Below are 27,393 nucleotides of genomic sequence, written 5' to 3' on the forward strand. Positions count from 1 at the left end.
AGATTTTGTAAGTTTGTCCACTTACAAAGAAATGAAGGGTCTATAATTTTTATCATAGGTGTATTTTAAATTAAAGAGACAGAATATCAACCAAAAATCCTGAAACAACACATTATACAAATGTTATAAATTGAGTTGCAGTTCAGTGGGTAAAATAAGTATTTGATCCCCTACCAACCAACAATAATTCTAGCTCCCACAGACTGGCTACAGTATGTGCTCATGTGGTACACAGATTAATCCTGTCAATTTTATGAAGGTGCTCCTGACGACAACTTGTTATGTATATAACAGACACCTGTCCACAGAATCTCTTTCTTCCATTCAAACCTCACCATCATGGGCAAGACCAAAGAGCTGTCAAAAGATGTCAGGGACACGACTGTAGACCTGTACAAAGCTGGAATGGGCTACAAGACCATTAGAAGGAAGCTTGGTGAGAAGGAGACAACTGTTGGAGCGATTATTTGCAAATGGAAGAAATACAAAATAACCATCAATCACCCTCGGTCTGGAGCTCCATGCAAGTTTTTCGCCTCATGGGGTAAGGGTGATGAGAAAAATGAGGGATCGGTCCAGAACTACACAGGAGGAGCCTGTGAATGATCTCAAGGCAGTTGGGACCACAGTCACCAAACAAACCATTGGTAACACAATACTCTGCCATGGATTGAAATCCTGCAGCACCTGCAAGGTCCCCCTCCTCAAGAAGGCACATGTACAGGCCTGTCTGAAGTTTGCCAATGAACATCTCTAAATGATTCAGGGAAGGATTGGGAGAAAGTGCTATGGTCAAATGAGACCAAAATTGAGCTCTTTAGCATTAACTCGACTCGCCGTGTTTGGTGGAAGAAAAATGCTAACTATGACCCTAAGAACCTCATGCCTACAGTCAAGCACAGGGGTGGAAACATTATGCTTTGGGGCTGTTTCTCTGCTAAAGGTACAGGCCGACTTTGCTGCATTGAGGGGACAATGGACAGGGCCACGTATTGTAAAATCGTGGCTGAGAACCTTCTTCCCTCAACCAGAACACTAATTCGTGGATAGGTCTTCTAGCATGACCATGACCCAAAACATACTGCCAAGGCAATGCCAAAGGAGTGGCTCAAGAAGAAGCACATTAAGGTCATGGAGTGGCCCAGCCAGTCTCCAGACCTAATCCTATAGAAAATTTATGGCGGGAGCTGAAACTTCGAGTTGCCAAGCAATAGCCAAGAAACCTTAAAGCGGAGCTCCACCCCTCTGCTGCCACATTTGGCACCTTTTGGGGGGGAGCAGGCACCTGGTTTTGACCATGGCGAACTTTGTGCATGTGCAGTACAGAACCCACTGTGAAGTCACAAGGTTTCATTGGCGGTTTCTCTTAGTGGAGATGATGGTAGCAGCACCCGAGAGCCGATTGAAAAATCAACTCGGGTGCTGACATTGCTGGATCCCTGGACTGGTAAGTGCTCTAATAAAAGTCAGCAGCTACAGTATTTGTAGCTGCTGACTTTTTTTTTTCATTTTTCTGCCTGGAGCTCCTCTTTAAGGATTTAGAGAAAATCTGTAGAGAAGAGTGGACCAAAATCCATCCTGAGATGTGTGAAAACCTGGTAACCAACTACAAGAAACATCTTACCTCTTTGCTTGCCAACAAGGGTTTCTCCAAGTACTAAGTCATGTTTTGCTTGGGGATCAAAAACTTATTTTACTACCTGAACTGCAACTCAATTTATAACATTGGTATCATGTGTTTTTGTGGTTGATATTCTGTCTCTATCATTTAAAATACACGTATGGTAAAAATTATAGACCATTAATTTCTTTGTAAGTGGGCAGACTTACAAAATCTGCAGAGGATCAAATAATTATTTTCCCCACTGTATACTAGTGTACAGCCATTTATTGCTATGGGCAGCTTTACACTGCAGCTGTGGCTCTCAGGCACAGAAATATGCCTGTGCACGAGGCCTAAAAACACATTTGAGATAAATGATACTAGCTGAATTTTGACTCTTTGCCTTTCGCCTCAAATATGTAACTATATGTTTTGCTGTTGTCACCTTTATACCCTGGCTTATTGTTTATTAAATATTTTGGGTTCACAATGCAACCTGAGTAAACAAGCATTTCTAAGAAACTGCAATCTCTACTGCCATCCAGTGGCAACACTGGAAACAAGATTTTCTTGTTTGTAGCGTTTCATTAAATTGGAAAGGTACAAGCAAAAGCAAATGTTTTAACACGGGACAGATTATGTTAGTCAGACACTGCATGTAAATCTTTCAAATTAACCTTTGCATTGGAAATAATACTTTTAGTTTATGTTTATTATCTTTTGGTATCACAATTGCAAGGTAGCAGCTTTATTCGGGCGTTTGCAAGTACCTCAGCGCAGATTTTTTGTTTTATTTTAATACTTTTATACATGTTATCTAATTCTGAATCTAAGTATTTAGCAAAAGTTATCTCATTTGGTCAAATTCTAACTATATAGCAAAAGTGTGTCCATTTGAGAAGAGAAGGGTCCAGAACCAGGAATGGAAACTGGTGAGTCTGATGGGTGACAACACACAGTGGTAGGATATACACAGTAAAGTTTAAGTAGAAATATGGGGTATATAGTGTACAGCGGAGAATAGACTATTGAGCTGTGTAGCATCTAAGCATGCAGCAAATTTTAGCATGTGAAGCAGAGTGCAGTTAGAAATATACACCACAGTGCCAAGAATGGAACAGTATGCACATCTTAGGGCTCACACCTGCATCAGCCCTTGTTGCCCCTCTAAAAAGCAATTGCTTTTCACGGGGTGGCAGAACCATAGGTGTGTGCAGCCTATTTCATTAGGGTGTGCACCCCACAGCTCAAACACACATGGATGCGTATGTGTATATACAGTATCTCACAAAAGTGAGTACACCCCTCACATTTTTGTAGATATTTTATTATATCTTTTCATGTGACAACACTGAAGAAATGACACTTTGCTACAATGTAAAGTAGTGAGTGTACAGCTTGTATAACAGTGTAAATTTGCTGTCCCCTCAAAATAACTCAACACACAGCCATTAATGTCTAAACCACTGGCAACAAAAGTGAGTACACCCCTAAGTGAAAATGTCCAAATTGGGCCCAAAGTGTCAATATTTTGTGTTGACACCATTATATATTATATTCCAGCACTGCCCTAACCCTCTTGGGCATGGAGTTCACCATAGCTTGGCTGCCACTGGAGTCCTCTTCTACGAAGACATCACAGAGCTGGTGGATGTCAGAGACCTTCCGCTCCTCCACCTTCCCTTTGAGGATGCCCCACAGATGCTCAATAGGGTTTAGGTCTGGAGATATACTTAGCCAGTCCATCACCTTTACTCTCAGCTTCTTTAGCAAGGCAGTGGTCGTCTTGGAGGTGTGTTTGGGGTCGTTATCATGTTGGAATACTGCCCTGCGGCCCAGTCTCCGAAGGGAGGGGGATCATGCTCTGCTTCCATATGTCACAGTACATGTTGACATTCATGGTTCCCTCAATGAACTGTAGCTTCCCAGTGCTGGCAGCACTCATGCAGCTCCAGACCATGACATTCCCATCACCATGCTTGACTGTAGCCAAGACACACTTGTCTTTGTCAAGAAAAGAAGAAAAGATTGATCGCACACTTGAATCCAAAAGATGCTGTAGAGATTTCTTTATTGTCATGAGCCAGACAAAATTGCAATGATGATCAGTTGATGCATTTCACACAAAAAGAACCGTGCTTTGTAATCAAGGTTCTTTTCGCGTGAAACGTGCCAATTGATCATCATTGCAATTTTGTCTGGCTCATGACAATAAAGAAATCTCTACAGCATCTTTTGGAATCAAGCGTGCGATCAATCTTTTCTTCTTTTCTTGATATTGCCTACGATGATGAGCCAGGATCAGCACCTTGGACCAGGTGTGTCCATTTTTGCCTGAAGCGGTGTGTGCACCATTGTTCTGTTTCCTGATTATACACTTGTGTTTGTACTCCTCACCTGGTTGCCGCCACACACGCTTGACACCATCTGAACCAAACAAGTTTATCTTGGTCTCATCAGACCACAGGACTTGATTCCAGTAATCCATGTCCTTAGTCCATTTATCTTCAGCAAACTGTTTGCGGGCTTTCTTGTGCATCATCTTTAGAAGAGGCTTCCTTCTGGGATGACAGTCATGCAGACCAATTTGATGCAGTGTGCGGCATATGGTCTGGGCACTGACAGGCTGACCCCCCACCCCTTCAACCTCTGCAGCAATGCTGGCAGCACTCATATGTCTATTGCCCAAAGACAACCTCTGGATATGAAGTTGAGCACGTGCATGCAACTTCTTTGGTCGACCATGGCAAGGCCTGTTCTGAGTGGAACCTGTCCTGTTAAACCGCTGTATGGTCTTGACCACCGTGCTGCAGCTCAGTTTCAGGGTCTTGGCAATCTTCTTACAGCCTGGGCCATCTTTATGTAGAGCAACAATTCTTTTTTTCAGATCCTCAGAGAGAGTTCTTTGCCATGAGGTGCCATATTAAACTTCCAGTGACCAGTATTAGAGAGTGAGAGCGATAACACCAAATGTATCACACCTGCTCCTCATTCACACCTGAGACCTTGTAACACTAATGAGTTACATGACACCGGGGAGGGAAAATGGCTAATTTGGCCATTTTCACTTAGGGGTGTACTTACTTTTGTTGCCAGCGGTTTAGACATTAATGGATGTGTTGAGTTATTTTGAGGGGACAGCAAATGTACACTGTTATACAAGCTGTACACTCACTACTTTACGTTGCAGCAAAGTGTAATTTCATCAGTGTTGTCACATGAAAAGATATAGTAAAATATTTACAAAAATGTGAGTTTTGTACTCACTTTTGTGAGATATTGTAAATGTATTTACACTATATGACCAAAAGTATTGGGACGCCTACCTTTACACGCACATGAACGTTAACCACTTACGGACCGCCCGCTGACGTTTTACGTCACTACTTTGAAGAGGAATATCATTGTTATGGCAGCAGCTAGCTGTCATAACCCCAGTATCCTCATCTTCAGCGGGCGGTCCGCTTCAAGATAAAAGTGGTCTCTGTGGTGAATTTGCCGCAAGATCACTTTTATCGGCAGCGGAAGCGGGCCCCCCTTTTTTCCAAAAAAAATGCACCTGTAAGACCGCTGTGGTGTGAGAAAAAGTATTGCAACGACCGCCATTTTATTCTCTTGGGTGTTATATATATATATATATATATATATATATATATATATATATATATAATGTTTGGGGGTTTTAAGCAATTTTCTAGCAAAAAAAAGATGTTTTTAACTTGTAAACGCCAAATCTCAGACAGAGGCTTGGTCCTAAAGTGGTTAATGACATCCCAGTCTTAGTCCGTAGGGTTCAATATTGAGTTTGCCCACCCTTTGCAGCTATAACAGCTTCAACTCTTCTGGGAAGGCTGTCCACAAGGTTTAGGAGTGTCTATGGGAAAGTTTGACCATTCTTCCAGAAGTGCATTTGTGAGGTCAGACACTGATGTTGGATGAGAAGGCCAGGCTCACACTCTCCGCTCTAATTAATTCCAAAGGTGTTCTATCGGGTTGAGGTCAGGATCTGTGAAAGCCAGTCAAGTTCCTCCACTTCTTTATGGACCTTGATTTGTGCACTGGTGAGCAGTCATGTTGGAACAGGAAGGGGCCATCCCCAAACTATTACCACAAAGTTGGGAGCATGAAATTGTCCAAAATGTCTTGATATGCTGACGCCTAAAGAGTTCCCTTTACTGAAACTAAGGTGCCGAGCCCAACCCCTAAAAAACAACCCCACATCAGAATTCTCCCTCCACCAAATGATTTGGACCAGTGCACAAAGCAGGGTCCATAAAGACATGGATGAGCGAGTTTGGGGTGGAGGAACTTGACTGGCCTGCACACAGTCCTGACCTCAACCCAATAGAACACCTTTGGGATGAATTAGAGTGGAGACTGCGAGTCAGGCCTTCTCATCCAACATCAGTGCCTGATCTCACAAATGCACTTCTGGAAGAATGGTCAAACATTCCCATAGACACACTCCTAAACCTTGTGAACAGCCTTCCCAGAAGAGTTGAAGCTGTTATAGCTGCAAAGGGTGGGCCAACTCAATATTGAACCCTACAGACTGGGATGCCATTATTAAAGTTCATGTGCGTGTAAAGGCAGGCATCCAAATGCTTTTGACAATATAGAGTGTGTGTGTGTGTGTGTATACATTCATCAGCTTGTGATCAATCTAAGTATGAGCAATTGCAAACAAGCGATTCATTGTCAATTAAAATATCGAACAATGCAACATATATGATATTGATTGAAAAATACAATGAGAAATGATCTATTGAAAACAATCAACTAATCGATCAGTTGTCTGACACACAAGCAGATATTCATTTGATCAGAAATGATTGATAACATTTCACAACGATCTTCAATTTCTATTTCTTTAATATTTAAAAGAATGGATCAGGAGATGCAACAGGGACACAGAATGAAATAAAAATCCTCTTGTTGAATCCTCTTGAATCTTGCCAGGGCAATTCTTGATAGCATAGCAGCAGCCATATTTCACTATTGGGTGAATCTTTGTGGGAATCTTTTGGCTGAATCTTGTTTAAAAAAAACAAAAAAACAGGAGCCCAATTATTCACATGCCGATGATTGCTATGCATGATGCTGAAACTATTTCTAAACAGTATGTAATTCCCCCCCCCCCCCCCCCCCAAAGCTAAGCAACACACCAGGCATGCTGACTTATATCCCCATATAAAGGGAGTGTCAAGCATGCAGCTCCCTTTCTATTTGAACACCTGCCCACATGCCCTTCAGCATGGGGGTTGCTTTGAGAAGGGTTCCCCCTAAAAATGGAAGGGTCTGCCCCTCCAAAGCACCCCACAAAGATGCCCTAAACGGGAAGGGAGCAAGTACGTGTTCTGACCCTCCCCTGATGAACTGGCTTTAGGCTCTCTTGGACCCCAAACCAATTTACCAGGCCATGCAAGCAAAAATATGTATTAGAAAGACACACACTTTGAAAGAAAATGTAATGTTCTATTGTATAACTAATACTATATATTATATTTATCTTTCCAGGGTCCAGCAGTATCCAAAAGTGTTTCGATGCATCTCTCAAGCATCAGCTTTTTTTTTTTTTTTTTTACAAAAGTAAGAAAAATCTGTTAAAGGCACATAAACAGGAAAAAATCTGTCTGGGGTTCTATTCTCCCCCTACTAAATTAATAAAAGTAATTTTTCAAGACAATACTACTGTATTTTTATCCCAATATCGGGCCTGATCACTAGGGGATTAGTTAGGTCCTTTCACAGGATGGATATGAACTGTCTTTTCCAAGGTAGAGTTAATTAGATTTCCTTTATGAATACCAGACCTGACCACTAGGGACATGGTGAGGTCAATTCACAGAATAGGAATTAGGGTGCCTTCACAGGGTCAATTAGTACATTCTTCAAATTCCCATGCCAAGACAGCTGGAATGACAGGTGTGTGTGAAGAGCTATTGGTGACTATTTGCGCAGCAAAATGACAGATGATTGTGGCTGGATATGGGCTAAGGGGCTGCAGCTTCGGTACACACCTTTCTTTCCAGCAGCAGGAATCTGCAGATTCTTGCTGCTGGAATTCGCAGGGTGTGCTAATCCCATGTGTGAACGCATTCTTAGCCATGACCTGAGTAGTGATGAGCCGAACATACCCAGATCTGGAATTCAAACCCCACTGAAATCACTTGGAGAAATTGGTGTGTGCAGCCTATTTCATTAGGATGCGCATCCCAGAGCACAAACACACATGCATGTATATCAGCATGGGTGTCAGTAGTTTTTTTTTAATTTTTTTATTATTATTATTATTTTTCCATGTTTTTTTTTTTTTTTTTATAATATTATTTTGTATTATTTTTTACAGTTGTTTCAGGAGCCCCGTTATGGGGCTTTGGTGAAATATCAAGGGTCTAAACAGACCCCTGATGTCTCACTTTTGAGAAAGAAACTGAGGACAGAGAGTCCCTTTCTCTGCAGTAAACACAGTTTACTATGCTTTAGTTAAAAATGAAGACATGAGCGATCAGTACAGATCACTGGTTACAAAAGAATTTACCAGCCCCTTGCTCCTGAGAGGAGGGGAGGGTGGCTGGCAGCACTTTAGGGGTTTGGATAGGAAATAGGAGGAATCAGCACTGCACAGGCACACTCTGTGCGCACGTCTATGATGGAAGCTAAATGTTTGTTTTCAGAAATGGCAACTTATAAGCTTAAAAGGTAAGGGATTGAGAAAGAAAGGCCATTTGGGGGGGGGGGGGGGGTGCGGGCTAAGGGGGTCGGGCACTGCCCTGGAGGAGGACAGACACCAAAGGAAAAAAAAAAAAAAACGTAAAAAAAAGGTTGTTCAATAAGAAAAGGCCATTTTAGAGTGCCTCAGAGTGCAACATAAAAAAATTGTATTTGCTTTAACCACTTCAGATCCAGGCCATTGCCAAATGACGGCAACAGCGCGGATCTACATTACCGGGACAACGTCTATTGACGTCGTCCCGTGCGCGAGCGGCCTGCATGCCCCTCGTTTATTTGAATATCAACACTCACTATTTATTATCACAACACTGAGTAATGATCAAAAATGCCAGTGTGGTGTCCCTAAAAATTGCAGACTCACCAGTATATGGTGCGGTCTCCGTGCCTAAATACAATAGCTGTAAAAAGAAGGATTACGGGGGGAAAGGATCCCACTAAGAGACACAGGCAGACCAAGCTGCTTAATAAGGGAATACATTAATTACAAGAATGTGTTTAATACAAAAAGATGCCAAGACCAGGTACCCATCACCAACACCAAGATCATGTTAAATTTAGACAACGTTGTCTGTTTAAGAGCAGCTGCATCACGCTTTCACTATGCATGCACACAACTATAACCCAAGCAGTAATTAATTAAGGTGAATAGTATTTATTGGACTAGACTAGAAATCTCGGTGACATGCACCATAGGAGAAAAGGTCCATCCTGTTACTAAGTTTAATTAGGTAAATCTCCTTCAGGGGGATAGCTTTAGTTACAGGATTAATAGTTGAGTCAAATTGCTAGTCCTACAGGAGCAGTATTGATTGAAGTTGTAGCTAGGTAAAGCTGCCAGCGTAGAGAGTGGAAAGGATCCACAATTTGTGGCAAATCCAGAGGTACAAGTATACAATAATCCAGGATTGAATTAGATACTTTCACTGAACGTTCCATCATTGGATAACAGTAGCAAGATGACATTATAGTGAAGCAGGCTAACACAGGCTGAGGTATAACAAAACACCAGGGGCAAAGTAAACCAAGCAATTGGAGGAGCAAGGGTCCGCTCAACCGACCATGTGTGGAACGATATGGTTACAGTCATGGGCGTCCGCAGAACTTTTTTCAGGGGGGGGGCATAATTTTATGGACACCCATGCTCGGCCCCTTTTCGACAATGTCATGAAGGGAGGGGCCTAGTCACTGCCACTGTGCCAAACGCTGCCACTGTGCCATCAAACACTGCAGGTGTGCCATCAAACGCAGCCACTGTGCCATCAAACGCAGCCACTGTGCCATCAAACGCTGCCAGTGTGCCATCAAACGCTGCCAGTGTGCCATCAAACGCTGCCAGTGTGCCATCAAATGCTGCCAGTGTGCCATCAAATGCTGCCAGTGTGCCATCAAACGCTGCCAGTGTGCCATCAAATACTGCCAGTGTGCCATCAAATGCAGCCAGTGTGCCATCAAATGCAGCCAGTGTGCCATCAAATGCAGCCACTGTGCCATCAAACACTGCCAGTGTGCCCATCATATGTTGCCAGTGTGCCCATCATATGCTGCCAGTGTGCCCATCATGATTGGCGGAGAGGCGGCTTAGTGTTAGGAAAGTGAATAGTCATTCGCTTTCCTAACACAGCTGAGTGACCTGCGAGCGCCAAGCATGGCGCTTGTAGGTCACCATTTTTGACGCCTATTAGAGCCTATGGCTCTAATCAGGTGCTTAAAAAAACACCTCCCGCCGATGTAATTCAGGCGTCCTGCCCCCGAAAAGGGGCCGGGCGCCTGAGTAGGGGGTGGCAGCGGCGGCCATAGATAGATTCATGCAATGGTGATAGAGGGGTGGCAGGAGAGAGGGGGCGGCGCTCCCGTGCGCCCTTAATGCACGGGCCGCCATTGTGTTGTGGCCATATTTTGATCTTGATGAAAACAGCTATACAGACTGTATAATGCAGTCTGTATAGCTGTTTCCATCAAGATCAAAATATGGCCACAACAGTTCCAGTTGTATTGAAATACAAAAAAATTGTACATAGTGGTATACAGGCACTGCTGTTACCTGTGGTTCTTCAGGGTCGGGATAGTCCAGGCACTGGCAGTCACTCAGGCAGTGTATTCCCTGTCGTCCCCGCCACTGCACGCCACGCAGCTGTGACCTGTGGGAGGAGCCGGCGCCGGATCGGCATAGCAGTAGAAACATATTTTACACAGGCAGAGGCAGCAGCCAATCGAGGCGGGTCAGTGTCACATTAAGCAGAGCGGCGAGCGCAGAGGCTCGAGCGGCAGAGCCAATCTGATGCTCGGCCAGGGGTGAGGAGGGAGGGACGGTCACGTACGGATGCATGTAGTCGGAAAAGACAGCCCCAGCAGCAGCCAGGCTTTGAAAAAAAACACCACGGCTGCCGCGGAGGCGCCCATGGCGCCCGTTGCAACACAAGGAGGATTTCAAAACACAGATTCCAGGGGGGGGCAAATGACCCCCCTTGCCCTATGGTGCGGACGCCCATGGTTACAGTCCAGATGGATGTATTGTCATTCTCCGGTCTGGGAGCTATACATGCTGTCCTGTATGTTTGGTTTCAGAGCGGGGTTCGTGAGGCTCCAGCAAGTAATTTCCTTCAGCTCTGTACTGCTGTAGAGTCCTCTGGGCCACCGTCCGCTCACCTCAGCCAAAATGGTTGCCGTTAGCTTCAATCAATCGACTGTGCATGTGCAAGTGTGATGTGGTACATCATCCATGGCGTACGGAGCATCTGTCGTGATGCAAGATCCAACATGTTTCACCAGATACACTGGTTTATTCAAGGATAGGAGGGGCATAGATTGTGCTTCCATTTATAATGCAACTGGTACATCCCACATTCAATTGGGGGTTGTTGTATAGAAAACTCCCACTAAATGTTACCTCCCATGTTTAGCATCACACTTTTACTTCTCTTCCACTATTCAGAGGCACTCTCCTTGGGCATATAGTTTTGAACATATATCAATACAGTTACAGCAAAATTAAAATGAAAAGAGTATAACAGGATAGCTTAGTACATGACTGAATTGATAAAGATAAAGAATCCAACAAGAAAAGAGGAAGAGAGGAAAGAAGAGAGGAAAGAGAAAAGAAAAGAAGAAGGAAATATAAAGGAGAAAGTTAGCTAAGTGAGGATTATGCGATTATTAATTACAATATAACATTTTAGAGCAAATAATCGCATGTATCAGCTAAAATAAAAAAAAGCAAAAAAGGAAAAACCAAGGATGAACGTGGACTTTAAATTGGTAGCCACCAGTAGACCAAAAATGAAAGAGAGAGCACTCAATTAAATAAAATTCCAAATTTATTTTAACATAGTAAAACATATTAAAATCAGAAATAGAGTACATATCAGGTGATTCCATAAATAAATGGTATTGTCCCACCTAGGTGAAACCTATGTGAACACAGAAAAACCTGTAGGTATGCCCATAGATATGGTGGACTCTGTGGCTGGTATATGCAGAAGGTCTTACATATCAGGGCCCAACAGGAAATCAGTGCACTGGGGGATCACTACTCGTTTCGCTTACAGCTTCCTCAGGGGATCCTATTGGTACAAAGAAATACAATATACATTACAATAGGTCGGTACATATTCAAAAGCAAGTTATGCATCAACAGCAAAAACAAGGTATATTGTATGTGTTCTTAATGTGACAATAGAGTTAAAGAGAAAAAGTATTTGTATTAATGACATATATTTTAAGTAACATATATTTTGAGTGCTCGTAGATACTTACCCAGATTGCAGTAAAGAAACATGGAATGCCCAACCCCATGCCACAAGCAGAGACAGAGGAATATCGCACAGACGGCTCCAGAACGAGAGTGCTTCAAATGTATTTCAGCCAAAAAAGGGGCTTGCCATAGGGTGAAAAACATATACACCTGGCAAATAAAAAACGTATGTGTAAATGTCTATTATATATGCGTTGGATCGGGGTAAGGGATACAGCCACTATTGCTAAATAAGCATATATCAGGTAATGGTTAGGTGTATATATTCATTTTTTTTATTATGTATTTTTTACCTTCCATGTATATATAAAAATAGGATTATTTTTATAACAGCTTACCTGTAAAATCCTTTTCTTTTGAAGTACATCACGGGACACAGAGCCATAGTAGTTACTATGTGGGTTGTAGGCCACCTTAAGGTGATGGACACTGGCACACCCTAAACAGGAAGTTGCCTCCCTATATAACCCCTCCCATACCGGGAGAACCTCACTTTTGTTGCAAAGCAATACACGTGTATACTAGAAAGAGGGGCGGAACCTCTGTGTCCCATAATGTACTTCAAAAGAAAAGGATTTTACAGGTGAGCTGTTATAAAAATCCTATTTTCTTTAATCGTATATCACGGGACACAGAGCCATAGTAGTTACTATGTAGGCTGTCCCATAGCAATGCCAACTAAGGAGAGGAAGACACAATAAAATTAGGGCAACATGAGACTAGAGGAGTTATACTGCTGCCTGCAGCACACTACGCCCCAAAGGCCATATCCTCATGCCTTTTTACATTCACCCGATAGAATCTGGTAAATGTATGGATTGAAGACCAAGTTGCGGCCTTGCAGATTTGAGCCATGGAGGCTTAGTGATGCACTGCCCACTGAGCACTAACAGCCCTAGAGGAGTACGTTTTGATTTGAGAGGGTGGAAGCTACCTCTTTAAACCATAAGCTTGAAGGATTACTTGTTGAATTCATTTAGAAATAGTAGATTTCGATACTGCCTGTCCTCTTTTAGGACCTTCAGGCAATACAAACAAAACATCCGTTTTCCGAATTTGATCAGTCGCATTTAAGTAGACTTTGACTGCTCTCACCACATCAAGAGAATGTAGTGATTTTTCTTCCATAGAACAGGGTTCTGGAAAAAAAAATGAAGGTAGAACAATATCCTCATTTAGATAAAAACCTGATACTACCTTCAGTAAAAAGTTAGGATGAGGACGCAATACTACCTTATCCTTGTGAATAATAATATGGCACTTTACAAGAAATAGCAGCCAGCTCTGATACCCTTCTTGCAGAAGATATGGTTACCAGAAAAACTAGTTTCCTTGTCAAAAAAAAAAAAAAAAGGACCAAGGGAATATGTCGTATCGGCTCAAAAAAAGCTGTTTTCGTAATGCCGACAGAACTAAATTCAAGTCCCAAGGGTTCAGGGGTGACCCAACAGAGGATTAAGCAGCGTTACTCCCTGAATAAAGCTACGAACTAGAGAATGCGAAGCAAGTAGTCATTGAAAAAATACCGATAAGGCCGAGACCTGTCCTTTGAAAGTACTCAAGGCCAGCTTTATTTCTAACCCCATCTGCAGAAGGTCAAGGATTTTACCTATGACCTATTTTCTGGGGTGCCAACACCTGGTTTCAAACCAGGAGACATATGCTTTCCAGACTCCATAATATATGATTATGGAAGTAGGCTTCTTTGCATTAACCAAGGTAGATACCACTGAACCTGACAGCTCACGTTTCCTCAGAATGTGGGTCTCAATAGCCAAACCGTTAAATTTAGCATTTAAAAGGTAAGATGGAATACTGGACCTTGCGAGAGAAGGTCTGGACGTGGTGGTAGGGTCCATGGGACCCCTACCGCCAACCTTACGATCTCTGCATACCAAAATCTGCTGGGCCACAAGAATCACCGGCTTCCCTTCCTGCTTGATCCTGCAAAGAAGTTGTGGATGCAGGCAGAAAAGGAGGGAATGCATAAAACAGTTAAACTGATTCCACGGGAACACCAAGGCACCTGTTCCGCATGCTAGCAGATCCTTTGTTCTTAACACAAAGTTGACAATCTCTTTGTTGAACTTGGATGCAAACAGATCTACATCTGGAATCCCCCATCTTTGACCTATTGTCGGAAGATATTGGGGTGAAGGAACCATTCTCCCGGGAACAACTGCTGGCGACTCAAATAGACCACCTGCCAATTTTCTATTCCTAGAATGAAAAACTGCCAATAGGCAAGGTACATTGTTTTCTGCCCAAGATAGGATATGATTCACCTCTCTCTGGGCCGCACAACTTCTTGTGCCCCCTTGGTGATTGATCTATGCCACTGTTGTGGCATTGTCAGCTTGCATCCTGATAGGACAGCTCCGCAAATTAAACGTCCAGGCCCTCAGGACCAAGCACTCTGCCCGAATCTGTAGAATGGTAATGGGCAAGGTCATTTCTGATCTGGACCACTTCTCTTGGACAGTTCTCTTTTAGGACTGCTCCTCAACCTAAAAAAGGTTCGTGTATGTTGTTACCACTTCCCAGGTAACTGTAGGAAGGATTTTTCCCTTTGCAGTTTTTTGGTTATTAACCATAACTGAGGCTCTGACGCACCTTTGGAGTCAGACACATGCCAAGCCGATAAGATACCGTTTTGCAGCAGTCTCGAATGAAACTTAGCATAAGGAACGGCCTCGAATGAAACCACCATCTTTCCCTCATGCAAGCTGAATAGAAGGATTCATTATGCCTCGACCACTTTAATCAGTTCCTTTATGGCGCTAATTTTTGCCTGGGGCAAGAATACCCTTTTCTGGGTGTATCTATGAACAGACCCAAGTATTTTAATCTCCTTAATGGTTTTAAGGAAGATTTCTCTAGGTTGAGAATCCAACCTAGGTATTCCTGGTAGTTGAATGTGGTGACTTTGGTCTTGTGGTGATATACTTTGGTCTAAGCGGGCCACCGACTGGTCTATCAAGAGCCGATCGTCTAGGTAAATTATAATCGTTATACCTTGGGCCCTTAGTCTGGCTAAAGGAGGAACCAAAACCTTTGTAAACACTCAAGATGCAGTAGCTTGACTGAAAGCAGAGCTACAAACTGATAATGAAGATTTTCTACCTTAAAAGTAAATATTTCTAGTGAGCGGGGAAATATGCCCATGGAGGTATGCACCCTTGACATCGAACGACATAAAACGTTCTCCTCCTTGCAAGATGGATACAAATGATTGGATTGACTCCATGCGAAAAAGAGTGGATATTCAAGAACTGGTTTAGATTCCCGAAATCCAAAATGGGTTTGACATCTCCATTTGATTTTGCCGTGAAAAAAGGTTTGAATAAAACCTCAACTCCAGCTCTTTCATGGGGACCAGCATGATCACTCTTTGCTAAAGTATGGTCCAATGCTAGAGGAGAGACTTCTTTTTCTCTGGATCTTAGGAACGTTTGATCTGAGAAAACGAGGTGACGGGAACTCTTGAAACCCCAGATTGTACTCTAGAGCTATTGAAGAAGCCACTCATCTGTCTCGACATTCTTTCTGCCAGACCCTTGAGAACTGCAGAAGTCCTTCCCCCCCGAGCGAGCGGGGGTGCCCCCTCATAAGGAGGCTTTAGTATCTTGTTTGTAGGTTTCTTTTGTCCCTGAGGATTACCTCTTGAACTTGACAGCAGAAGCCGTCGTGACTGCCTGGAGGCTGATGCCCCTGGCACTGGAGAAGGAGCTTGTTTAAATAATAAATTACTCCTTTTCTTAAATGGCAAAAGGGGTACCTTCCCACTAGAAATTCTTTGGATGAATTATCCAAGATATCCCAAACAGATGTTCACCACAAAAAAGGAAAACCAGCCAGGAGTTTTTTTTTTTTTTATGACGCTTCGGCTGACCAATTTTTCAACCATAGTATTCTATACATATGTACCAGCCCAGCGAAAGGCATAAGGCCTGAAGATAGAATCTCTCATAGCGTCTATTGCCAACATAAAGCTACTAGGAGCTTGCCAGAACCTGGGCCTGCTGAACAGGGATAACTTTGAGCACCCATTTAAAAACTGGTCTCTCAAGGATTTGACATATACCAATTACTGTCAGCAGAGGCTGAGACACTCAATCTGTCATGAAAACAATATATGTTTTTTTTTTTGTTTTTTTAATAGGAATTCCAACTCTTTATCCGTTGGTTCCCTAAGTATTTGAGCATTGTCTGCCGGACAAGTCAAACTTTTAAATCAGAAGAAATAGCAGCGTCAATTGCTGGTATCTTCCACCTTTAGAAAGTTTTTTCCTCCATAGGATAAAGTATGAAAAACTTTTTAAGAGGTAAAAAATGCTTATCTGGGTGATTGCACTCAGAATACATGAACTTTCCCAACAATGAATGGACAGGAAAGGCATGCACAGCTTTGAGGAGGCTTTAGCGAACCCAAAACAAAAAGAGGACACTCAGTTAAGGGTAGTATAAAATGTGGAGCGGACCAATTCAGTAAGAAATTGCACCCACAATGTGAAGTTGATCCCTCCGCATATGACCCCTCAGAAGAGGAGTCATCAGCCTGTTCACGGTCCTCTGAGAGAAAACATCTTCTCCCGCCCCCAGATCCTCAGTTTGAGGGTCCTAGGGTAATGGAATGGAACTGATGCATTTTTCCCAATCTGGGATGCGATTAAAGTCGCTAACCTTTTTTCCATCCCGTCATGGCTGAGAAAAAAACCTTTTTAGAAATACAGGCAGGGGCTGCAGTGTTGTAAACAGTTGCAAACATTCCATGGCCCCTGCAGGCTCACTCTGACCAGCCACCCCCTGTAAGGGGAGGATGCCATTGCAGAGATAAGTTTTAGGCTTTCAGAGCTTCATGGAGATCCCTTTAGCCCTCTTTTGGGGTGTTTTTAGCCCCCCTTCCAACTATAGCCGATGCACAAAAGCAGAGGTACTACCAGAAGAAATCGCATCCACTGCTGCTGCTATTAATGTTCAGCCTGATGCGAATAGTAAATATGTCAAAATAGGAATGCCTGTGTCACCAAACCTCTTTCATGCCCCTCTTTGCTCGTGTCCCTGCAACAACTTGCAGCCAGCATAAATGGAGTTTTTTAAAAAATACTCCCACGCTGGACATTGGAGGACACTAACGCCGCGCTAAGCCCCGCCCCCTCCTCGCATCGCGCCCCCCTCCTCTCTTTTTCAAAAGAGAGCTTTCCCGCGCGTGTGCGGGCCTCTGATCCGACGGGATCAGCTTGTATATGAGGGAGGGATGCGAGGAGGAAACCTGAGAGCTGCTGCCGTGCAGGGGCGGTGAAAGAAAACGGCATCGCCGATCGTTTTAGCTCTCCCCTTCCCTGTGAAGAGGGGGAGAGCTTAACCCAGGTGGGGGGTGTCTGGTGGAAGCAACCCCCCCCCCCCCCCAAACTCACTGGCGGTCTGAGCTGCTCACTGGAGGAAAAGAGCCTGCTGCTTTCTGACACAAGGTGATCTCTGAGGAAAGCATGAGAAGCACTAGAAACTTGCAAAAAAACTGAGGTACTCCCGTTATGGGAGGGGTTATATAGGGAGGCAACTTCCTGTTTAGGGTGTGCCAGTGTCCAGCACCTGAAGGAGGCCTATAACCCACATAGTAACTACTATAGCTCTGTGTCCCATGATGTACGATTAAAGAAATAAGGATTATGCAATTATTAATTGCATTGCAACTTTTTAAGACAAATAATTGCATGTATCATTATAAGTTAGTTAGAACTGGAAGAATGCATGTATCTATATTTTATACAGCAGCTGCATTTGATGATACAGAGAAAAGTTTTCTGATTCGGGTATACATCCACTGCAGTTCAGAAGGATGCAGTCAAATTGTTCATTTACGAACAGGCTTAAGGTTGCATTCTATACATTTAGGAAATCAACAAGATGAAGTATATGCGATTATTGATTACAGTGTGACATTTGGAAGCACAAATTGCATATACCATTATAGGTTAATTAAAATGAAAAAGATTTTATATATATATATATATAAAAAATAACAGATGCTTTTAGTAATGCATGAACAGAATACCTACCTATATATCCAGTGTGGATAGAAAAAGGTGCGATTAAGCTTGTTACTCAAGAAAGGGCTGGAGGTTACATTCTGTATCGGGCCCTGGGGCATAAGTATTTTTAATCAAAAGATTCACATCTTCTCTTTTTGAGGCAGGGTCATATCGAAATCGCCCCTATTGCAATATAACATTTTAGAGCAAATAATCGCATGTGTCAGCTAGGTGAGAATTATGCGATTATTATTTGCAATGCAACATTTTGAAACATAGTCACATGTATCATTATAAGTTAATTAGACCTGGGAGAATATATGTATCTATGTTTTATACAGCAACTGCATTTGATAATACAAAGATAAGTTGTCTGCTTCAGATATACATCCACTGCAGTTCAAAAGGATGCAGTTAAATTGTTTATTCACGAGCAGGCTTAAGGTTGCATTCTATAGATTTAAATTTAGGAAATCAACAAGATGAAGTTTATGTGATTTATTGATTGCAGTATGACATTTGGAAGCACAAATTGCATATACTATTATAGGTTAATTAACTAAAAAAAAAAAAAAATATATATATATATATATATATATATATATATATATATATATATATATATGGATCGATATGTGTGGATCGAAAAGATGTGATTAAGCTTTTTACTCAAGAAAGGGCTGGGGGCTACATTCTATATTGAGGCCCTGGGGCATGAGTGTTTTTAATTGAAAGATCCATATCTTCTCTTTTTGAAGCAGGATCGTATCGAAATCGCCCCTACGTGTTGGTAAGTTTAGGGTATAGATCCCTTTTGTTTTATGCCAGTGGTGTTGCCATTATGATGGTCTGCAAAATGTAATGCAAGTGGAGGCATGTCTTCTCTTTTTTGTTTGTCTTGACTGAGTTTTTTATGCTTCTTAAACGTTCCCCGATGCGAACCTGGAGCTGTCTTTTGGTTTTGAAATGAAAAAATGAATCCACGCAATGAAAATTAGGTACAAGTGTAATGTAGAACTGCTGCCTCTACAAGTGCCAAAGGACGTAGACAGGACGTTGGTAGACCGGTTTCACACGGATAACTCATGCTTGTTCACAATTGATGGTGGTGAGCCGGGGCCAGCACCCATGAGGAAATCTTTATCCACAGTCTGAGCGGTGTTACACTCTTTCTGAACTCCTATGGCCTGCCTCAGAAGATCTAGTAACCCAAGGTATCTATCCAATAACTGTTTCTCCACCAGATATGGCACGTGTGTCAACTTTCCCTGCCGGGGAACAGAAAGCAGGTTGGGGTCATTATCGCATACCACCGGCAAAGGTTGCTGTGGGGTTAATTACATCTGGGCCTGCCCCTGCAGAGCTGCTCCAGTGTGGTTCCTGCCCCCTAGGCATACAAGCTGTAGCCCTGCATGGCATCTTTTTTGTCTGGGCCATTTCATAGCCTCTTGAGCATTTAAGGGGATCTGGTGGATCAGAGGAGGCCTCAGCGACAGAGGGCATTGATGAGGAGGAATGGGGGAGGGGGAACAGCTCTGGAATGGTTACAAGCTGTAGGCATGCAGGGCAGCTAAACAAACTCCGGTGGTGTGCTCTGTCCTGCATCTTTCCCGGTTGCCAGCAGTCACGCAGTGAATGCTAAAGATCATCCCTGCCAATACTTGCCAGAATAGGTGTCTGTGGTCAAGTGAACCTTGCTACTGTTTGGTCCAGTAATGTGCAAACATTGCTCTTCACATAATATTTAAGGGCAAAAATAGCCTTATGGGTGAAGAAATGGCAGCTGGGAACCTGCCACTGCAATACAGCAGAGGCTGCAAATTCTCAGAAGGGGGCCTTTGCTCCCTCCACTTCTCTGCAAACTGCCCATAGAGGACATCCTGCCTTACTTGTGTTGTACTTCTCCCTCATATTTCTCCTCTGATCTTTCAGACACCCAGGTACAGTCAGAGATTACCTTTTCTCCTGAGGAAAAATCACTACCAACTCAATCTCCCTGCCTGATGTTGGCTGTTATTTTTTTCCCTCAACCTCCAAGCCCATTAATTTCTGTACAGTGTTAAAGTACAACCCTGTCACCAAGCACCTCCAAGATACCCTCCAACACTAGCATGGCACCCCCCACACACATGGTCAGTCTGTAGCACAAATTCAACACTTTATAATGCCATCGCTGCACCCACCTGTCACTGAGCTCTGTAACGCCAACACTCCAGCCCCTGGGCCCTGACACTACATATCCTGTCATCCAGCTCCACTCGCTCTGCAGCAATGACCGTGCACTCCCCATTGCCTTATACCACTGACACTACATGTCCTGTCAACCAGTTCTGCTCACCCTGCAGCAATCACAATGCGCCACCCTGCTACCTTATAGCACTGACACCGTTTGTCCTTTCACCCAGCTTCACTCACCCTACAGCAATTACAATGACCCCCGTTGCTGCCTCATAGCATTGACAATGCATGTCTTGTCACCCAGCAACAATGCCACTGCAGCCCTCGTCAGCCCATAGCACTAACACTGCATATCCTGTCACCAGCTACACTGACCATGCAGCAATGACATTGCACTCTCCTGTCATCTCATAGCACAGACACTGCATCTCCCGTCACTCAGCTCCACTCGCCTTGCAGCAATGACGATGCACACCCTGTCACCTCCTTGCACTCACACCACTTGTCCGGTCACCCAGCACCAATGACAATTCGCCACCCTGTCACCTCATAGCACTGACACTGCTTGTCCTGTCACCCAGCTCCACTCACCCTGCAGCAATTACAATGATCCCCCCCCCCCGCCCCCGTTGCCTCATAGCACTGATACTGCATGCCCTATCTCCCAGCTCCACTCAACCTGTGTCACCTCAAAGCACTGACACAGCATATCCTGTCAACAATCTCCACTTACCCTATGGCTATCACATCACACCCCTGTCAACTCAACTGCATGTCCTGTCACTCAGCAGCAATGACGATGTATCCCCTTTCACCCCATAGCACTGACACTCAATGTCCTGTCCCCCAGTTCCACTCAGTTTGCAGAAACACACTACAGTCTATTCCTACAGCAACGGCATCACACCTTTTATCACTCTTTAGTACTGACAGTGCACCCAGGACTTTCATGTCACCCCGTAATGCTAACAATGCACCGCCTGTCACTCATTTCCCCTCACTAAACACCCTCATGTCACCCTGCAATGCTAACAATATACCCTTGTGTGCATAGACAACGCCCAATAACATTGTCACCCAGCTCCCCCTTTCCTGCAGCCTCATGTTATCCTGTATCACTACCACTGCAGTCTGTGTCACCCAGGTCTATTCTACCTGCACCCCTATGGCACCTTCCAGCACTGACATTGTACCCCTATGTCATCTAATTCCCAGCATCTGACTGTCACCCTGTAACACTGTCCTAGCATTCTCATGTCACCCTGTATAACACCGTCCCAGCATTCTCATGTCACCCTGTAACACCGTCCCAGCATTCTCATGTCACCCTGTAACACCGTCCCAGCATTCTCATGTCACCCTGTAACACTGTCCCAGCATTCTCATGTCAAGCTGTAACACCGTCCCAGCATTCTCATGTCACCCTGTAACACCGTCCCAGCATTCTCATGTCACCCTGTAACACTGTCCTAGCATTCTCATGCCACCCTGTAACACCGTCCTAGCATTCTCATGTCACCCTGTAACACCGTCCCAGCATTCTCATGTCACCCTGTAACACTGTCCCAGCATTCTCATGTCACCCTGTAACACCGTCCCAGCATTCTCATGTCACCCTGTAACACTGTCCTAGCATTCTCATGTCACCCTGTAACACCGTCCCAGCATTCTCATGTCACCCTGTCCCAGCATTCTCATGTCACCCTGTAACACTGTCCCAGCATTCTCATGTCACCCTGTAACACTGTCCCAGCATTCTCATGTCACCCTGTAACACCGTCCCAGCATTCTCATGTCACCCTGTAACACCGTCCCAGCATTCTCATGTCACCCAGCTCCCCCAAACCTGCAGCTTCACCCAGCAACCTCATGTCACTCTGCTGGTCATACATGGATCGAAATTTGTCCAGCATTTGTCCAACGGGGACTGGACAAATTTTGTTTGGTGTATACACAGGGTGGTTGTACAGAAGCCGATCTACCAGATTTTGCCAGCTCAATCAGCTTTGCATCGCTGTATCTGGCAAACCTGATCCGTGTATTCTGATGGCAGGGAAGTCTCCCAACTGTCAGAATGCAAAGGCTCAGTGGGGAGGATTCCCCCATCCACAAACTTGGAGTCATTTTTTTCATTCAACCCTGTGCAATCCCTTTATAAAGCTGATTCTTCACACCGTCACCCATATCCACTCACCACATAGTGCTGACAGTGCAGCCACTCCATCAGTAACCAGCACCTCTATACTCCTGTCACTGAACATTGATCCCCTATGTGACACTTCCCCCATTTACACTCAGCACACTTATTATAACAAAGGGACAGTTACATCCGAGCTTCTCTGGACTGTGTCTTTACTGTGTGTTTGCTCCTCCCACTCCTTGTGCCTTCGCAGCATCACTTCCGGTTCCTTCTGTACCCATACCGATGTTTCCATTTCCGGGTTGCTTTGTGTGTCTGTGTGCACTGTACTCGGAGGATAAAGCTGTGAGTAATAGAGATCAGGTGGGGGATCCTTTTCCTTGTAATACACAGTGGTAATAGGGAGAGGGTACCCTTATGGGCCACTGAACGTTAGTGGTACTGCGGGCGTGTATAGGACATTACATTCCACAACAGCTGAAGAATGCCATTGCTGCTCTCAGTTTTTAATCACACCTTCAGAATCATGTACTTATTTAATTTCAGACACAATGAAAAAGAAAAAGTAGTGGTGTATTCAACCAATCATATTTAGCTTTTATAGTGTGAAGAAATGTGGTCATTGATCTATTATTATGTAGTAAAAGGAGTTTGGAGGTGTGCTGGTGACTAAGGATGAGCTCCGGCATGTACGCACACTCCACGTGCAGAGCCCTCCAGGAAGTCTGCGCTGCGCTAATCACAGGCAGTGAGACATTTCCGATCTCTGCAGCCGCACATCGGGACAATGTCTCACTGCTTATGATTAGCGATGTGCCGACTTCCTGGAGGGCTCTGCACGTGGAGTGTGCGAACACGCCCAAGCTCATTCTTACTGGTGACCTTACACTGATCAGCCATAACATTGTGACCGCTCACCAACCGGTTGGGACATGGGCTCCACTAGACTTCAGAAGGTATGCTATGGTATCTGGCACCAAGCCGTCAATAGCAGATCTTTTAACACTTGGTTCACACCTATGTGTTTTTTTGGGTGTTTTGCAGTTTGCAGAAATGCACCACAGTCCATTTAACATAGTTTCCTATGGTACACATTCACATCTCTGCGTTTTTGGAAAAGGTCAGGGACTTTTTTCTCTGCAGTAGATTGCGTTTTGTATGTAATAGACTTCAATGGACCCGCACTAACAATGCAAGTGTTTTTGATGTGTTTTTTTTTTTCAATAACAAACGGAATAACTGGTTATTAAGGAGCAGGCTGGGAAGCTAGCGGCTGCATCCTTAACAACCAATAAGTCATCAGCTGTCAGCGGTGTTCCCTGCTGACAGCTGAATGTAAAAACAAGAATTGTAAAAAAAAAAAAAAAAAAATTGGGGAATCCCCCACCCCCCCAATCCATACCAGGCCCTTCGGGTCTGGTATAGATTTGGAGGGGAGTCCCACGCCAAAATTACAAAAAAATAAAATGGCATGGGGTTCCCCCCCCAAAATTCATACCAGACCCTTACCTGAGCATGCAGCCCAGCAGGTCAGGAAAGGGGGTGGGGGGACAAGCAAGCGCGCCCCCCCCCCCCCCCACACACACACACACACTCCTCCTGAACCATACTAGGCCACATGCCCTCAACATGGGGGGGGGGGTGCATGCAAAATGCATAAAAACTGTGTGTTCTAAAACGCAATACGCGCCAGAAAACCGCATAGATGTGAATCTAGGGTAAGTCCTGTAAGTTGCGGGGTGGGCTCTTCATTCCACAGATGCTAGTTTTATGCTAACAGATGCTAGTTTTATGCTAACTGCTAACTCCTAACACCTCTCTGTGTGATGAAGTGGCAACCATGTGCAAGTGATGAGTGACATCATCGCAGCCTGGCCATTCATGTGGGCACACAGAACCAACATGGAAGGAAGAGCAGGAGAAGATGGAAGCGCCTTTGACCAGCCGGAAGGCTGACAGCACAGCGCTGGAGGGCTTTGTTTGACAGGTATGTCTGGAAAAATGTGCTAATATGCTGTGCATAATGGCACAATATAGTATAAACCTCCTGAAGGCCCATTTATCCATTAAAAAAATAATAATAGTAAAAAAATATATACAAAAATTTAAATATGCTTAAAAGTAAAACCCTCCTTCCAATTTCTCCTAGATGTTTTATTTTTTTTTGTTGTGATCACTGCCTGTGACGTGCAGTATATATTCTTGGTACCTGTAAGATGGCTGAAGTAGGGGCAGGGAGTTAGAATAATTTAACTCCAGGATGAATGCTACTAGTTACATTATTAGCTACATTATGGGCCCAAGCCCATCTCTTGTGATGAAATAGTGCTCTCTCTGTTAATTGCTTTGTTTGTGTTAGATCTGTGTTAGATCTAGCTTTCACCTGCAGTACATTCAATTAAGAGACTCAGGGATTGTGGGATATATAGTTTCTTCACAGGAAGTGTCAGTTCTTAGACTACAGACAGAGGTCATGCATTAAACTGTGCAGTGTTTTGCAGCATGCCTCATGCTTAAACACAAACAAACTCCTGACACCGGAATATGAAGATTTACTCTACTCTAGACTTAGCATACAGGCCAACAAATGGCACCATGAAAGCACGTGATCAACCCACATTTATGCAGGTGGAAAACACAAGAGAGAGAGAGATATATATATATATATATATATATATATATATATATATATATATATATATATATATATATATATATATATATATATATATATATATATATATATATATTGGCCCCAATGAAGAGGGTACTTTTGAGGCCCCTGAAATGCATTTGCGCTATCCTATTTCATAATGGAATAAATATAGTGGGCCTGGGCTGTGGCTCCCTAAGTAACCAAGATAGTCACACACAAATCTGTAGCCACACGGGAGCTGGGGGCAGGTTCGGCATTACTGGGGGGAGGGCGATGATGTCAGCAAGAGCAATTTGGCCACACCCACTGTCCGCTGTGGCACGCTATGCTCACCACATTACTACTCTCCTTGGGGCAAAGATTTCCCAGGCCACTAAAATGTTCGGGTTTGGCATGAAGAAAAGGTGGCAACCCTACTCCAGAGAGGTAAGTAGACTACTACTACTATTGTAGGGCAGTGACATTTCGATATGTTTCGAGACGTGACAGGATCTCTTTAACATGCATTCTTTTAAAAAGTAACAACAAAATATATTGGAGCTCATTCCTTAAAATGATTTTAGGGCATGATGCTATTAAAGCAAATTCAAACAAAGTATAGCACTAATTTGTCTTAGGCTGCTACTATGGAACTGCCTTCTCTCTAGAATTAGCCAACTCTCTACTTTATTGCCTATATAGTTTTATCCAGCCATGTTTAAGATGGCACAGCTTTATTATGGTTTAGATAATGTTTGTTTGTTTTTTTGTTTGCATAGGAGTCAGGTGAAGAAGACCTGATAAAACTTACTGGGGGAAGACTAATGGATGATTTATATTATAACAATACATTGGAACTAGAAGAAAGGGATAAGAAACTTGATGATGTGGACTCCTTAATGGAACATCTTACACTAATTCAAATTGATCTGGAAAATGCCTCATCTGGTTCACCGTCTGAAAATGTGTCCTGTTCGGTAAGTGTTTTTTAGATATGAAAAGTAAAATGTTAAACACCTTTGCCAACATTCTCAATAAGATTCTTTATGCTTAAACTTTGGCTTCACTACTTAGTGAGCCGCTCACCTCTTACATGCAAGAGATCCAAGATCACCAGCTGCATACTTGTTCTGGGTCAGTGACTTAGGCCTCTTTCACACGGACTGTCCGTTCAGGTCCGCCTGTCAGTTTTTTAGGCGGACCTGAACGGACACTCCATAGATCTCTATGGAGCGTCGGATGTCAGCGGTGACATGTCCGCTGACATCCGACCCGCTCCGATCCAAAAAAGTGTAACGGAGGAAAAATCTACTTTTCCATCTGTTTTCGGATCGGATCGGGTGACGACGGACTCTACGGTCCGTCATCATCCGATCCCCCATAGGGGAGAGCGGCGCTCTGACAGGTCAGCGACGGACCTGTCATCTTCCTGCTCAGCAGGGATCGGCGGAGCGATCCCCGCTGAGCAAGCGGGTGTTCACGGGGCGGATCATCACTGATCCGCCCCATGTGGAAGAGCCCTTAGGCTTCATTCACATTAGTGTGTTTGCAAAGTCTCACAATTCCCAGTGCGACTTTACATTCTCTGGACCAAAGTCACATCAAAAGTTGCACTTTAAGTCGCACCAATTTGAACGGGTACCATTAAAAAGAATGGGCTGCAGCTTATCATGTTACTTTCATGTCCAAGTTCGCATGACAAGTCACACAAGTGTGAATGGAGTCTTACTGAGTGGTGAAGAAAGAACATCAGCATAATCATCAGGGGACTTGTAACTTTTAAAAGGTGTTGGGAATGTTCTCACTTGTATTTCTGTCATACCAGGTCTGTTTAGTGGGTCAGTAAACCAAAACTGGATATTTCAGTTAAAGTACGGTAATTGTAAAATCTTGTTTTTTTTTTTTTTTTTTTTTTTTTAAATAACAAACATGTTATACTTACCTGCTCTGTGCAGTTGGTTTTGCAGAGCAGCCCAGATCCTCCTCTTCTCGGGTGCCTCTTCTGTGCTCCTGGCCCCTTCCTCCTGTTGAATGCACCCACAGCAAGCAGCTTGCTATGGGGGCACCTGAGCCGAGTCACAGCTCCCTGTGTCCATTCAGACATGGAGCTCTGACTCGGCCCCCCTCCCCCTCTTCTGATTAGCTAACTGACTTTGACAGCCGCAAGAGTCAATGGCGCCGCTGTTGTGTCTCAGTCAGGAGGAGAGTCCCGGATGCTAAGACACTTGTGGACATCGCTGGAGAGAGATGTGTTTTAGGTAAGTAATTAGAGGGTGCTGGGGAGGCTGCTGCACACAGGTTTTTTATCTTAATGCATAT

General features: G+C 43.8%; 1 protein-coding gene and 1 long non-coding RNA gene across 5 annotated transcripts in view; one reads left to right on the top strand and one right to left on the bottom strand.

Annotated features, from left to right (window-relative positions):
• Positions 1-11,651: 11,651 nt before the first annotated feature.
• LOC141101884 (uncharacterized) lies at positions 11,652-22,702 on the bottom strand. Its single transcript, XR_012235039.1, has 3 exons — positions 22,494-22,702; positions 12,092-12,239; positions 11,652-11,898 (listed from the first exon to the last, which is right to left on the bottom strand). It is a non-coding gene; the product is annotated as an uncharacterized lncRNA (long non-coding RNA).
• Positions 22,657-27,393, top strand: part of TRMT10B (tRNA methyltransferase 10B) — a 31,828-nt gene continuing 27,091 nt past the window's right edge. Inside the window, exons 1-3 of one of the 4 annotated variants that reach the window (XM_073591225.1) lie at positions 22,697-22,784; positions 24,272-24,426; positions 25,854-26,051. In XM_073591225.1, coding sequence (XP_073447326.1) covers positions 25,899-26,051 — 153 coding nt within the window. In that variant the 5' untranslated portion in view covers positions 22,697-22,784; positions 24,272-24,426; positions 25,854-25,898. Of the gene's footprint in view, positions 22,803-24,271; positions 24,427-25,853; positions 26,052-27,393 lie in introns of all 4 variants that reach the window. The other 3 variants (XM_073591226.1, XM_073591224.1, XM_073591223.1) reach the window with 3 other exon arrangements.

The sequence above is a fragment of the Aquarana catesbeiana genome, linkage group LG01 (genome assembly GCF_042186555.1).
Source record: "Aquarana catesbeiana isolate 2022-GZ linkage group LG01, ASM4218655v1, whole genome shotgun sequence".
Classification (NCBI taxonomy): Eukaryota; Metazoa; Chordata; class Amphibia; order Anura; family Ranidae; genus Aquarana; species Aquarana catesbeiana.